General features: G+C 44.1%; 1 protein-coding gene across 1 annotated transcript in view; it reads left to right on the top strand.

The window, feature by feature from the left end:
* The first annotated feature begins 4,030 nt into the window (after positions 1-4,030).
* LOC135509409 (unconventional myosin-IXb-like) overlaps positions 4,031-15,567 on the top strand; it is an 82,566-nt gene continuing 71,029 nt past the window's right edge. Inside the window, 2 exon segments of the mRNA XM_064930053.1 lie at positions 4,031-4,361; positions 4,841-5,701. Coding sequence (XP_064786125.1) covers positions 4,889-5,701 — 813 coding nt within the window. The 5' untranslated portion in view covers positions 4,031-4,361; positions 4,841-4,888.

Below are 15,567 nucleotides of genomic sequence, written 5' to 3' on the forward strand. Positions count from 1 at the left end.
CTTGAGGCCATCGTGGAAGTGTGTGGGGACTTGGTATAGAGAAGATCTCCCGACAGAATGATTATTATTTATTGAACCTTTATTTAACGAGGCAAGTCAGTTAAGAACAAATTCTTATTTACAATGACGGCCTACACTGGTCAAACCTGGGCGACGCTGGGCCAATTGTGTGCCACCCTATCGGACTCCCAATCACAGCCGGTTGTGATACAGCCTGGAATCAAATTAGGGTGTCTATACCCTATAGGGTGTCTGTATCCTTTAATAAACTGCAGTTTAAGGATCAAAGAGCCCCAGCCACAGTATATGTTACACCTGCAAGGAACCTGGTCCATCGCACATAACACACAGACAACAGAGACTAAATACAATATGGAATTTTATTGAATAGTTTGGGGTAGGCCTCGTCTCCGAGGAATAGTCCTCAGAGCCAAGTGCTGATGACAGGTTGTCTTATACTGTGGTATAAATACCAGGAATACTGATGAGGTAATGTTATAGATACTACCCTATAAATACCAGGAATACTGATGAGGTAATGTTATAGATACTACCCTATAAATACCAGGAATACTGACGAGGTAATGTTATAGATACTACCCTATAAATACCAGGAATACTGACGAGGTAACGTTATAGGGTAGCCTAGTGGTTAGAGCGTTGGACTAGTAACCGAAAGGTTGCAAGTTCAAACCCCTGAGCTGAACAGGCAGTTAACCCACTGTTCCTAGGCCGTCATTGAAAATAAGAATTTGTTCTTAACTGACTTGCCTAGTAAAATAAAGGTTAAAAAAAAAAAAAAAAAATACTACCCTATAAATACCAGGTACACTGATGAGGTAATGTTATAGACACTACTATCTGTTGAGAGTGGCACAGCAGTCTAAAGCACTGCATCTCAGTGCAAGAGGCGTCACTACAGACCCTGGTTTGATTCCAGGCTGTATCACAACCGGCTGTGATTGGGAGTCCCATAGGGCGGTGCACAATTGGCCCACTGTCGTCGGGGTTAGGATTTGGCCGGGGGTAGGCCATCATTGTAAAATAAGAAGTTGTTCTTAATAACTGACTTGCCCAATAAAATACAAATAAAAAAGAAATATGTGCTGATGAGGTAATGTTATAGACGCCACCTTATAAAACACCTGCTATGCTGATGAGGTAATGTTAATATAGACACCACCTTATAAAACACCTGCTACAATGATGGCAAAAACAACATTGTAGAGTGCGCTGACCCTGGTGCTAGAGGGGGGTACAGTTGGAGGTTGAATGTTTGAAGGGGTACGGGACTATAAACCGTTTGGAAACCACTGCTATAGAGGATAAGCAGCCTCTAAAATATACGTAAACAGACCATACATTTCAAAATGTTTGTTTTCTTGGAAAGCTGTGAGTGCTATTATATGATACAATGTCAGTACATGTTGCATTTACAACTGGTCTAAGTCCTTTCGTCAACTGATTTCAGCCAGTGGGTTGACTGCATTGTTTGAATGGAATGTTGGCATATTGGCAGTTAATTCAAAAAATGTATGGAATCATTCCTCTAAGTCTGTCTGCCTAGCTAGCTAACAAATAAACAGTGCAGATACATTCTTCAAATTCATTATTTTACACCGTATCTTATCACAGCTCTGGCAAACCATGGTTGACCAACCCCCTGACCTAAATGGCTGCCTCTTTATCCCATCATAAGAAGGTTCATGTCCATTCTAGTATTCTAATTCTATGGTCATTTTTGTTTGTTTACTATTCTTGTTGGGTCTTCTGGTCCCCACAAGTATAGTAAAACACGTCCACACGTCCCCACACACACACACAAAATGGATCTGGTTTGTGCGCGTCTAGTCTAGGCCTATGAAAAGGAGACAATATGACATCCGTCTAGCCTGGAGGATGAAATGATTGTCCAAAAACAAAGCTTCAGGTGGCACTGGTTGGCTGTCAGTTTGCCTTTCACAATTTTCAAAATACAATACCGTTTGGAAAGCACCATCATCACTACAACACTCACCACCTCATAGTGCTGAAAAGATAATACTGATCTGTCAGTGGAAGCTAACATTTTTTTCTCAACAGCTTTTGAGTGATTCTGAACGAACTGCACTTTTTTTTCAAAGTACCTTATCTTTACCCCAAAATGGCAAAATGAAAACAGATTAAGACATTTTCGAAAATGTATGGAAAAAAAAACAAAAAACAGAAATATCTTATTTACAGCCAGCTTGGAGTTTGCAAAAAGGTGCCTAATAGACTCTTAGACCATGATAAACAAGATTCTCTGGTCTGATGACACCAAGATCGAACTCTTTGGCCTGAATGCCAAGAGTCACATCTGAAGGAAACCTGGCACCACCACAACGGTGAAGCATTTTGGTGGCAGCATCATGCTGTGGGGATGTTTTTCAGCTGCAGGGACTGGGAGACTAGTCAGGATCGAGGGAAAGATGAATGGAGCAAAGTACAGAGACCCTTGATGAAAACTTGCTCCAGAGCTCTCAGGATCTGAATGTCCTTGAGTGGCCCAGCCAGAGCCAAGACTTAAACCTGATCAAACATCTCTGGAGACCTGAAAATAACTGTGCAGACAATTTGTTTTTTGAAGTTGATTATCTTGATATATCGGCCATCACCAGTGAGTTGACTATGCTTTATCTTCATCATTTTGGCAAACTCCAAGAGGGCTGTCATGTGCCTTTTACTGAGGAGGGGCAACTGTTTGGCCACTCTACCATAAAGGCCTGATTGGTGGAGAGCTGCAGAGATGGTTGTCCTTCTGGAAGGTTCTCCCATCTCCACAGAGGAAGTCTGGAGCTCTGTCAATGTGACAAACGAGTTCTTGGCCATCTCCCTGGCCATGGCCCTTCTCCCCTGATTACTCAGTTTGGCCGGGCGGACAACTGTAGGAAGAGTTGGTGGTTTTAAACTTCTTCCACTTCAGAATGATGGAGGCCACTGTGTTCATGGGGATCTTCGATGCTGCAGGAATTCTTTGGTACCCTTTCCCAGATCTGTGGTTTCTGCTCTGACATGCTTTGTCAACTGTGGGACCTTATATAGAGGTTTGTGGCTTTCCAAATCATGTCCAATAAATTGAATTGACCAAAGGTGAACTACAATCAAGTTGTAGAAACATCTCAAGGATGATCAATGGAAACAGGATGCACCTGAGCTCAATTTCGAATCTCATGGTAAAAGGTCTGAATACTTATGTAAATAAGGTATTTCAGTTTTTATTTGTAATACAATTGCAAACATTTCTAAAAACCTGTTTTCTCACTTTGTCATTATGGGGTATTGTGTGTAGATTGATAAGGATTTGTTGTTGTTATTTAATCCATTTTAGAACAAGGCTGTAATGTAACAAAATGTGGTGAAAGGGAAGGGGTCTGAATACTTTCCGAATGCACTGTATTGCAGCAGCATATTCATTTGACAAAAGGCCTACTTATAACCTCTCTTAAACCAAATACAGAGAACACGCTTAAAAAGACAGATCGAACTTCATTTAGCCAACTCAAAATCTCTCAACAGAATTATATAAAACACGTTTTGCATATTTAAATAACTTGTTTAGATTAATACATAGGTTACAATAATAACAATGATATGGACAAAAACAATAAGGATAAAACATTTTTATTTTTTATTTTTTTATTTCACCTTTATTTAACCAGGTAGGCTAGTTGAGAACAAGTTCTCATTTATAACTGCGACCTGGCCAAGATAAAGCATAGCAGTGTGAACAGACAACACAGAGTTACACATGGAGTAAAATGATTATGAATAAGAAAATGGGAAAATAAATACATTTCTGAAATTGCATCCTACCTTAATAACGAGTTGCACACTAGTAGCCGGCATTTGGCGGTTTGTGTGATATGAAAAAAATACTCTGCTAATGTCTTTTACCGTGTAAATGACGTAGATTTGCTGGAAATGCGTTCATAGAATCAACCAATAGGTAGCTAGATCTACGCAAAAAAAACCTCGAAGTTTTCAAGTTACGGAGTTGTCAAGAAAGCCGGAGAACGCCCCCGTAAGAAGACGGCGCGTGGACTGCAGATATAGGAAGTTACAATTCGACAAGGACGAGAACAACTTGTTTACCGGTACAAGATTTTCGATTACCATTCAAATTGTATTAAATCTCAAGTGTCGAGTTGCTGCCAACTAACTCTAAATTATTGTTGCTTTTATGTTGATATTTTACTTTTTATTTTTTACTTTTCAGTTGCGTATGTGAATATTTGTTTGTTTTTTAAACAACTTGTTTTGGAATCCTGGTGGGAAAGAAGCCTTCCTTGTTGTCAACTATAGAGCTGTAGAGCATAGAAATGACCGGACCGTAATATCAGGTGAGGAATAACATTTGATTAGTATTTATTGTATCACAGGTGTTGAATGTGCTTGGTTGACATTATGTAGGGAATGGGCTTCAGGGAACTCGTGTGAAAGTTGTGAGCTCTGTGAGAATACTGACGTTTATAGAATTGTGGACGGCATTTTTCCCCCCTGTTTTTACAGGCTGAGACAAGACGAGTAGGCGCTCGCTTCTCTTGGGAACTGGGTTAATTTGTAACTGAGTGTCAACTTTCTCTTCTCTAGACTCATTCTCCTGTTAAGCCTCTACACCTTTATAAAAACCCTGAATAGAGTTAGAAAATGCGTCGCATAAATGTGTATATGTCAGCAGAAATAGAATAAAAAGTCATATTAACATAACCCTTTTTACGTTATTATTTTATGTTTTGTAAAAGATACGATTGTAGAAAGTGTAATGTTTATCTGTCTTTCCCCCCCCTCATCCGTCTCTCTCGCTCTCTCTCCTGCTCAGTGGTTGCATGCTGATTGGAGGAGGGCAGTGCCAGTGTCAGCCAGCAGGATGAGTGTGTCTGACGGTGTGACGAGAACAACTAGCTTGGACATGGATCAATTACAGCAACGGCAGACCGTCTTCCTCCAGATCTACCCGCGTCTGCCCCAGGACACAGCTGCATGTTGTACCCTCCAGGTCAGCCCTCGGGCCACGGCCGCTACGGTTATCCAGAACGCAGGGGCCACGCTGGGCCTTGACATGACCCGACACTACGCCCTCTTGGAGGTCAGGCAGGATGGAGGGGCTGAGAGGATGCTAGGGCACTCTGAGATTCCCGTGGAGAGGGTGTTGCTGTGGCCCCCAGGGGCCCGGAACCAGCATCCCCAGGAGGAGGGGTACTACTTCATCCTGCAAGCCCAAGGAAGTGGAGGGGATCTGGGGTCAGGGACTGGTGGTAGTGAGGTATCTTCATTAGAGGAATATGATGACCTGTGCAGCCTCTCCACCCTGACCGAGGACACTATCCTGGCCGCATTGCGCCAGCGCTTCTACAAACACAACATCTACACATACGCCAGCGGCATCCTGGTCGCCATTAACCCCTTCAAGTTCCTACCCATCTATAACCCGAAGTATGTCAAAATGTACAATGACCAGCCACTGGGAAAACTGAGCCCTCACATCTTTGCAGTGGCGGACGTGGCGTTCCACACCATGCTGAAGCAGCAGGAGAACCAGTGTGTGGTGATATCAGGGGAGAGCGGATCAGGGAAGACCCAGAGCGCCAACTTCCTGATTCACTGTCTGACAGCGTTGAGCCAGAAGGGCTACAGCAGCGGGGTGGAGAGGACCATATTAGGAGCAGGGCCTGTCCTGGAGGTAAGAGGATAGAGAGTGTGTGTGTGAGTGTAACTGACAGTTATGGATGAAGATCGTCATGAAAATAACTGTCAAAAAGCCGATAATCCTTCCCTAATAGCGGGAGTGTTTACTAATGATTATACACCGTTGTTTTTGCTCACTTATACAGTGCTTAGTCTGTCTATTAAACATTCTACATCTCCTCCTCTTTCCAACTGGCCTTTGATGCAGGAGCAGTTAATACGCTCGTCTGTGCGGGGGAGTAGACCGCTATAGGCTACGGCACTAAAGTAAAAAAAAAAACATTTGTTTGATGTGTGGACTTGTTTGTTTGTTGTTGCTTAAATCTCTTCGCCTCACTTCCTGTTGTGCTGCTGGTGCCTCCTGGAAAGACTGAATATTATCTCCAGTAGCCATGTTAGAGCGGTTGTCATGGTTACTGTGTTAAATGTTTGCTGTTGTTTTTTACGAGGAGATAGTAAGTCTGACAATCTTAAAAAAAATTAAAAAAGTTTAATCGTTTCTTTTATAAAGGTACACTTTTATAGTTTGACGGCCTCATCTATGTTAATAAAGCAGTATAAGACTTCATCCTGAGAAGTGTAACTGATCTCGACTCCAGAGAAGAGACCCTGGCCAGACCCGTGGTAGTTTCAGATTATCTTTGGGTGAAAGACTTTCAGATGAGAACTCAGCTGCTGTGTAAAACCAGGCAACTCTAGAGCAGGCAGGAAGGAGGAAGCCATATACACACATGAACCAAGAGCTACTGTTTGCACCCAAACGTGTGGCCTCGGATTTATTTATTTGCAGCTGGATGTGTCAATGAAAAGCTAGACAAAAACACTACGCTACGTCTCAAACGGCACCCTATTCCCTAAATAGTGCACTACTTTTTTTTTGCCTTTTGAGACTGTTTTTTTATACAGCTGTCAGCGTCTGCCAAACCTGCATTCCATCTGGTGTGGAGGAATACCAAGTGCAAATGCTTGTGTCCTACCCCACCCCACTCCTTCCCAAGAAGCACTCTGTTCCCGCCCTTACCCAAGGTGCATTGTGATCCCTAGATTCTTTCTTTTATCTCTGTGTACAGGTCCAACAGGTTTCTCTCAGGGTTTTTTCCTGTTTCTTACCCAAACAACAGTCCTCTGTTTTCTCTCTCTCGCTCTCGCTCTCTCTCTCTCTCGCTCTCTCTCGCTCGCTCTCTCTCGCTCTCTCTCGCTCTCTGTCGTTATGTGACGTTCATTCTCCGTTGTCAGTCAATGCCAGACGCTGAGGCTTGCATAGCTGCAGGAGTAGGAAAGGTCTCTGATTATTTGCGAGAGTATTTTTTTAAGTGCCGTGGGAAGGAAAGGACACAGGAAATAGTTGTAAATTAGTAGGTTGTGTGAAGTGAATTTCCCTCCTGTGTAACTGAGAGGACAGTGTGAACAACAACATGCAGTGAAACTACTGACCACACTTAGGACTGTGGCGGTCACGAAATTTAGTCAGCCGGTGATTGTCAAGCAAATAACTGTCGGTCTCACGCTAATTGACCATTAATTAACATAAACACATTTAGCATCGCCTGGCTTCCACACACAACCTACAAGCCATTTTAAGAAGAAAAGTTGAATAAATCCATGTAATATAGCCTGGTAGTAGGCTACATGTAATCTATGCACTTAAATAGCAAATGGAGGACGCTTTTCGCCGTGGTTCATTTTCATGCCAGCCAGGTAGGCTATACTCCTGTTGTAAATATAAGCAATGTGCTTCAAGAGTTGGTAAATGCATATAGTGGGCCTTGCCTATAGATGGCTGATGGGATTCTCTTTTTAAGAGGCCATCAACCTTTTCTCCTGCAATTGCGTAGCCAATAGAAATGTTGTGCAACATGAGCTCATGGGCTCTCATGAAGTGCTTGATTTAGATGTTCCGTTACATTTGTATTGATGTTGATGACAGAGACAACTCAATGCTGAGTACCAGGCAGTTAGCAATTTTGGTAGGTTTCTAATATAACTATCAGCAGCATCAGAGCTTGGAAGAAGCCTAATTACTGTGACTAAACGGTCACATGGAGTTTAACTGCCTATGTGACTCATGACTGCCGGTGTGGCGGGTAAGACAGTCACCGTAACAACCCTAACCCACTGTCTATATGATGTAACCTTACAGAGACAGTTGTGCAAATCCAAGCAGATCCTTGATTTTTGGTCACATTAGCTTGATGTTTTTTAAAATATATATTTTAAATTGTACCTTTTTTATTTTACTAGACAAGTCTGTTAAGAACAAATTCTTATTTACAATGACGGCCTGGGAACAGTGTGTTAACTGCCTTGTTCAGGGGCAGAGCGACAGATTTTTTTCCTTGTCAGCTCGGGGATTTGAACTTGCAACCTTCCGGTTACTAGTCCAACGCTCTAACCACTAGGCTACCTACCGCCTCTACACTCTAACCACTACGCTACCTGCCGCCTCGACACTCTAACCACCTGCCACCCACTTCTCACAGTGCTCAGGAATAACGGGGAGCCTAGACTATATCAAGTTTTTAATTACTTCTTTACTGAAGGACACGTACAAAGCTATATCCTGTGTACTACTTCCTGTCCACCTTCAGGAAGTCAGAAGCACACGAGGTAGTTACTACAGGAACCTCGGTACTGTTTAATGTTTTCAATTGGTGCCTTTTTTGTCTCTACTCTCTCCGAGTCTAATTAGCCAGTTGCATTACATTATCCATAATCACATGACACTGGATCACTGTATGCACAATGCCCACTCATTAATGAGGATGACTGTTGATTAAAACAACTAATATTAAACACTTTTACCATTTTCTCATTGCTCTGACGTCTGCACTGAGAAAGCATCAAGGTCCAGGGCCCGTATTCATGAAGTGCATGATCTAGGATCAGGCCCCGCCCCCTGTCCCATGTAATCTTATTCATTATGATCTAAAAGGCTAAACAGATCCTAGATCAGAAATCCTACTCTTAAGATGTTTTTTTTTGGAAAACAGTACTAGATTCTCTGCAGTGTTTTGGACGAACCTCTGGTGTCCTGATGGACTCCCCATGATGAGAGGTAACGCTGTGATGGCGGAGAACCCCCCCCCGCCCCCTTCTCACTATCTGAGAGCAAAAAACTACACTCTTCACATGGTTAGGAGACGTTAGGAGCCTCTTCTGCACTGTTCAACCAATCCAGTAAATGTGGAGGAGTTGAGATGGAGCGTTGCCTTGCTAACATCCAAAAGCTGTTTCCCCTGGAAACAGGAACATCTGGTTGTTAGACTGGACAGAGACAAGATGTTCTGGTTTTCAAGGGAAATGGCTTGTTGATGTTAACGAGGCGATGCTTTTACGCCTGCCTGACAATTCCTGCTTACCATATATACAACAACTCTCTCTAATTACACTCCTCTCTCTCTCTCTCCTTGTCGATTGTTCTCGCTCTCTCTCACTCACAAACGTTCACCCTGTCTCTCTCTCACTCACAAACGTTCACCCTGTCTCTCTCTCACTCACAAACGTTCACCCCCTCTCTCTCACAAACGTTCACCCTGTCTCTCTCTCTCTCACAAACGTTCACCCTGTCTCTCTCTCTCTCTCTCACAAACGTTCACCCTCTCTCTCTCTCACAAACGTTCACCCTCTCTCTCTCTCACAAACGTTCACCCTCTCTCTCTCTCACAAACGTTCACCCTGTCTCTCTCTCTCTCTCTCTCTCTCACAAACGTTCACCCTGTCTCTCTCTCTCTCTCTCACAAACGTTCACCCTGTCTCTCTCTCTCTCTCTCACAAACGTTCACCCTCTCTCTCTCTCTCTCTCACAAACATTCACCCTGTCTCTCTCTCTCTCTCACAAACATTCACCCTGTCTCTCTCTCTCTCTCACAAACATTCACCCTGTCTCTCTCTCTCTCTCTCTCACAAACGTTCACCCTGTCTCTCTCTCTCTCTCTCTCTCTCACAAACGTTCACCCTGTCTCTCTCTCTCACTCTCTCTCTCACAAACGTTCACCCTGTCTCTCTCTCTCTCTCTCTCTCTCACAAACGTTCACCCTGTCTCTCTCTCTCTCTCTCTCTCACAAACGTTCACCCTGTCTCTCTCTCTCTCTCTCTCTCACAAACGTTCACCCTGTCTCTCTCTCTCTCTCTCTCACAAACGTTCACCCTGTCTCTCTCTCTCTCTCTCAAACGTTCACCCTGTCTCTCTCTCTCTCTCACAAACGTCTCACCCTCTCACCCTGTCACCCTCTCTCTCTCTCACAAACGTTCACCCTGTCTCTCTCTCTCTCTCACAAACGTTCACCCTGTCTCTCTCTCTCTCTCTCACAAACGTTCACCCTGTCTCTCTCTCTCTCTCTCACAAACGTTCACCCTGTCTCTCTCTCTCTCTCTCTCACAAACGTTCACCCTGTCTCTCTCTCTCTCTCTCTCTCACCCTGTCTCTCTCTCTCTCTCTCACAAACGTTCACCCTCTCTCTCTCTCTCTCTCTCACAAACGTTCACCCTGTCTCTCTCTCTCTCTCTCTCACAAACGTTCACCCTGTCTCTCTCTCTCTCTCTCTCTCTCTCTCTCACAAACGTTCACCCTGTCTCTCTCTCTCTCTCTCTCTCTCTCTCTCTCTCACAAACGTTCACCCTGTCTCTCTCTCTCTCTCTCTCTCACAAACGTTCACCCTGTCTCTCTCTCTCTCTCTCTCTCTCACAAACGTTCACCCTGTCTCTCTCTCTCTCTCTCTCTCTCACAAACGTTCACCCTGTCTCTCTCTCTCTCTCTCTCTCACAAACGTTCACCCTGTCTCTCTCTCACAAACGACATTCACCCTGTGTCTCTGTGTGTGTGTGTTTTTATTTTTCTTCTCTCTCACCCTGTCTCTCTCTCTCTCACAAACGTTCACCCACAGATTAACACTGTTCTCTCTCTCTCTCTCTGTCAATTCAATTCAAGGGCTTTATTGGCATGGGAAACGTTCACCCTGTCTCTCATTCTCTCTCACAAACGTGTTTTTTATTTTTATTTTCACCCTGTTCTCATTTCTCTCACAAAGCGTGTCACCCTGTCTAACACAGTAGAAAAAAGGGTCTATATACATTGTGTGCAAAAGGCTTAGCTGCAGATTCAGATAAATGATAAGATGTTTGAATTGATTGCAAAGTAAATAAATGTATGGAGATGAGGTAGGTAAAGTGGGCTATTTACCGATAAGACTATGTACAGCTCAGCGATCGGTTCTGCTCAGATAGCAGATGTTTCCATTGAGGGAGGCAGCAGAAAACTGGAGCAGAAAAAGGCGGCCAAATGAGGTGTTGGCTTTAGGGATGATCAGTGAGATACACCTGTTGGAGCGCGTGCTACGGGTGGGTGTTGCCACCGTGACCAGTGAACTGAGATAAGGCGGAGCTTTACCTAGCATGGACTTGTAGATGACCTGGAACCAGTGGGTCTGGCGACGAATATGGAGCGAGGGCCAGCCGACTAGAGCATACAAGTCGCAGTGGTGGGTGGTATAAGGTGCTTTAGTGACAAAACGGATGGCACTGTGATAAACTGCATCCAGTTTGCTGAGTAGAGTGTTGGAAGCTATTTTGTAGATGACGTCGCCGAAGTCAAGGATCGGTAGGATAGTCAGTTTTACTAGGGTAAGTTTGGCGGCATGAGTGAAGGAGGCTTTGTTGCGGAATAGAAAGCCGATTCTGGATTTGATTTTCGATTGGAGATGTTTGATATGAGTCTGGAAGGAGAGTTTACAGTCAAGCCAGACACCTAGGTACTTATAGATGTCCACATATTCAAGGTCGGAACCATCCAGGGTGGTAATACTAGTCAGGCGTGCAGGTAGCGAACAGTTGAAAAGCATACATTTGGTTTTACTAGCGTTTAAGAGCAGTTGGAGGCCACGGAAGGAGTGTTGTATGGCATTGAAGCTTGTTTGGAGGTTAGATAGCACAGTGTCCAAGGACGGGCCGGAAGTATATAGAATGGTGTCGTCTGCTTAGAGGTGGATCAGGGAATCGCCTGCAGCAAGAGCAACATCATTGATATATACAGAGAAAAGAGTCGGCCCGAGAATTGAACCCTGTGGCACCCCCATAGAGACTGCCAGAGGACCGGACAGCATGCCCTCCGATTTGACACACTGCACTCTGTCTACAAAGTAGTTGGTGAACCAGGCAAGGCAGTCATCAGAGAAACCAAGGCTACTGAGTCTGCCGATAAGAATATGGTGATTGACAGAGTCGAAAGCCTTGGCAAGGTCGATGAAGACGGCTGCACAGTACTGTCTTTTATCGATGGCCGTTATGATATCGTTTAGTACCTTGAGCGTGGCTGAGGTGCACCCGTGACCGGCTCGGAAACCCGATTGCACAGGGGAGAAGGTACGGTGTGATTCGAGATGGTCAGTGACCTGTTTGTTGACTTGGCTTTCAAAGACCTTAGATAGGCAGGGCAGGATGGATATAGGTCTGTAACAGTTTGGGTCCAGGGTGTCTCCCCCTTTTAACAATGTACAAATGGTAAAGGACACAAGATAAAATAAATAAGCATAAATATGGGTTGTATTTACAATGGTGTGTGTTCTTCACTGATAGCCCTTTTCTCATGGCAACAGGTCACAAATCTTGCTGCTGTGATGGCACACTGGAATTTCACCCAGTAGATATGGGAGTTTCTCAAAATTGGATTTGTTTTCGAATTCTTTGTGGATCTGTGTAATCTGAGGGAAATATGTCTCTCTAATATGGTCATACATTGGGCAGGAGGTTAAGAAGTGCAGCTCAGTTTCCACCTCATTTTGTGGGCAGTGAGCACATAGCCTGTCTTCTCTTGAGAGCAAACAGCAGACATTTGACTTCGGATTCCAGTAGGGTGAGGCCGGGTGCTGCAGACTTTTCTAGTGCCCGCGCCAATTCGTTGATATGTATGCTGAAGACGGTGGGGCTTAAGCTGCATCCCTGTCTCACCCCACGACCCTGTGTGAAGAAATGTGTGTTTTTTTTCCAATTTTAAACGCACACTTGTTGTTTGTGTACATGGATTTTATAATGTTGTATGTTTTACCCCCAGCACCACTTTCCATCAGTTTGTATAGCAGACCCTCATGCCAAATTGAGTCAGGCTTTTTTGAAATCAACAAAGCATGAGAAGACTTTGCCTTTGTTTTGGTTTGTTTGGTTGTCAATTAGGGTGTGCAGGGTGAATATATGGTCCGTTGTACGGTAATTTGGTTAAAAGCCAATTTGACATTTGCTCAGTACATTGTTTTCATTGAGGAAAATGTATGAGTCTGCTGTTAATGATAATGATCAGTCCTTGGTTCCAAATATTGGGGAAGATGCCAGAGCTAAGGATGATGTTAAAGAGTTTTAGTATAGTCAATTGGAATTTGTTGTCTGTATATTTGATCATTTCATTGAGGATACCATCAACACCACAGGCCTTTTTGGGTTGGAGGGTTTTTATTTTGTCCTGTAACTCATTCAATGTAATTGGAGAATCCAGTGGGTTCTGGTAGTCTTTAATAGTTGATTCTAAGATTTGTATTTGATCATGTATATGTTTTTGCTCTTTATTCTTTGTTATAGAGCCAAAAAGATTGGAGAAGTGGTTTACCCATACATTTCCATTTTGGATAGATAATTCTTCGTGTTGTTGTTTGTTTAGTGTTTTCCAATTTTCCCAGAAGTGGTTAGTCTATGGATTCTTCAATTACATTGAGATGATTTCTGACATGCTGTTCCTTCTTTTTCCGTAGTGTATTTCTGTATTGTTTTAGTGATTCACCATAGTGAAGGCGTAGACTCAGGTTTTCCGGGTCTCTGTTTTTGGTTGGACAGGTTTCTCAATTTCTTTCTTAGATTTTTGCATTCTTCATCAAACCATTTGTCATTATTGTTAATTTTCTTCAGTTTTCTATTTGAGATTTTTAGATTTGATAGCGAAGCTGAGAGGTCAAATATACTGTTAAGATTTTCTACTGCCAAGTTTACACCTTTACTATTACAGTGGAACGTTTTACCCAGGAAATTGTCTAAAAGGGATTGAATTTGTTGTTGCCTAATTGTTTTTGGTAGGTTTCCAAACTGCATTCCTTCCATCTATAGCATTTCTTAATGTTACTCAGTTCCTTTTGGCTTTGATGCCTCATGATTGAGTATTGCCCCGTTTAAGTAGACTGTGATTTTGCTGTGGTCTGATAGGGGTGTCAGTGGGCTGACTGTGAACGCTCTGAGAGACCCTGGGTTGAGGTCAGTGATAAAGTAGTCTACAGTACTACTGCCAAGAGATGAGCTATAGGTGTACCTACCATAGGAGTCCCCTCGAAGCCTACCATTGACTATGTACATACCCAGAGTGCGACAGAGCTGCAGGAGTTGTGACCCGTTTTTGTTGGTTGTGTTGTCATAGTTGTGCCTAGGGGGGCATATGGGGGAGGGGATGCTGTCACCTCCAGGCAGGTGTTTGTCCCCCTGTGTGCTGAGGGTGTCAGGTTCTTGTCCGGTTCTGGCATTTAGGTCACCACAGACTAGTACATGTCCCTGGGCCTGGAAATGATTGATTTCCTCCTCCAGGATGGAGAAGCTGTCTTCATTAAAGTATGGGGATTCTAGTGGGGGGGATATAGGTAGCACACAGGAGGACATTTTTCTCTGTTAGGATAATTTCCTTTTGAATTTCTAGCCAAATGTAGAATGTTCCTGTTTTGATTAATTTAATGGAGTGAGTTAGGTCTGCTCTATACCCAATTAGCATACCCCCTGAGTCCCTTCCCTGTTTCACACCTGGTAGTTTGGTGGATGGGACTACCAGCTCTCTGTAACCTAGAGGGCAACCAGTGGGTCCGTCTCCTCCATACCAGGCTTCTTGCAGGATGACAATGTCTGTATTACCAATTTCTTTGGTGAAGTCTGGGTTTCTGCTCTTTAGGCCAATGGCAGAGGACCTCAAGCCTTGGATATTCCAGGATGATATAGTGAATGCTTTTTGTTCCATAGAGTGTCCAATGTTGTTGGTCATGGTTTGTCCTCAGGCCAGTAAGTGTGAGCAGAGCCTGCTGAGCATCTGGTACATGCCATTGGCTTGGGCGAGTGTGAGAGTGGGGGTTGGGACTGTTTGCCCGCTCACTACCTGGGCGTATGTGTGGCTTCCATGTTGAGGCCCTCTTTGCGGGGGTGGGGTGCATGGGGTGGGCAGGAGTGGCATAGGTCTGATCTGAGGGGGCCTAAATGGGGTGTGGGCATGGTTGACGTGGGGGGGTGTTGATTGGTTGGGGTGGGGGTGTGGATGTGTCTGGGTGTGCTGTGGTCTGGATGTAATTCCTCTTGGCGTAGGTCCAGGGGGGGTCCTGCAGGTCTGGGAGGGTGTCTCGCTGGTCTGGGTGGGGTGTCTATTGATCTGTTGCTCCTGTGTGAAGTGTTGGAGATACGTTTGAGAGCGATGTCCTTTTAGAGTTCGGGCAAAGGTGGGCACTGCTGCCTTGTAGAGGTGGACCTGGTCATAGAGGCTGTTCAAGTCCAGGGTGGAGTGGTGGGCCAGGAAAACATTTGGTTTTGAGGCACAGTCACGAGAAATACTTGCGTTTACCCGCTGTATTGTGGCAGGGTGGAAGTCATTTCGTGGTAGCAGGGTGGAGATAACCACTTGTGCGTTGGGGAAAGTAGAATAATCCTTTTCAATCACTCCCTTCAGTGCTGTGGCCACCCTTTCCTGCTGTGCTCTGTCTCTCTCTCTGTGTCTCTCTCTCATACACGCTCACCCTCTCTCAATTCAATTCAATTTGCTTTATTGGCATGACGTAACAATGTACATATTGCCAAAGCTTACTTTGGATATTTACAATATAAAAAATAAAAATGAGAATCAACGGGACAACAGTAACAACA

The sequence above is a fragment of the Oncorhynchus masou genome, chromosome 3, assembly GCF_036934945.1.
Source record: "Oncorhynchus masou masou isolate Uvic2021 chromosome 3, UVic_Omas_1.1, whole genome shotgun sequence".
Lineage (NCBI taxonomy): Eukaryota > Metazoa > Chordata > Actinopteri > Salmoniformes > Salmonidae > Oncorhynchus > Oncorhynchus masou.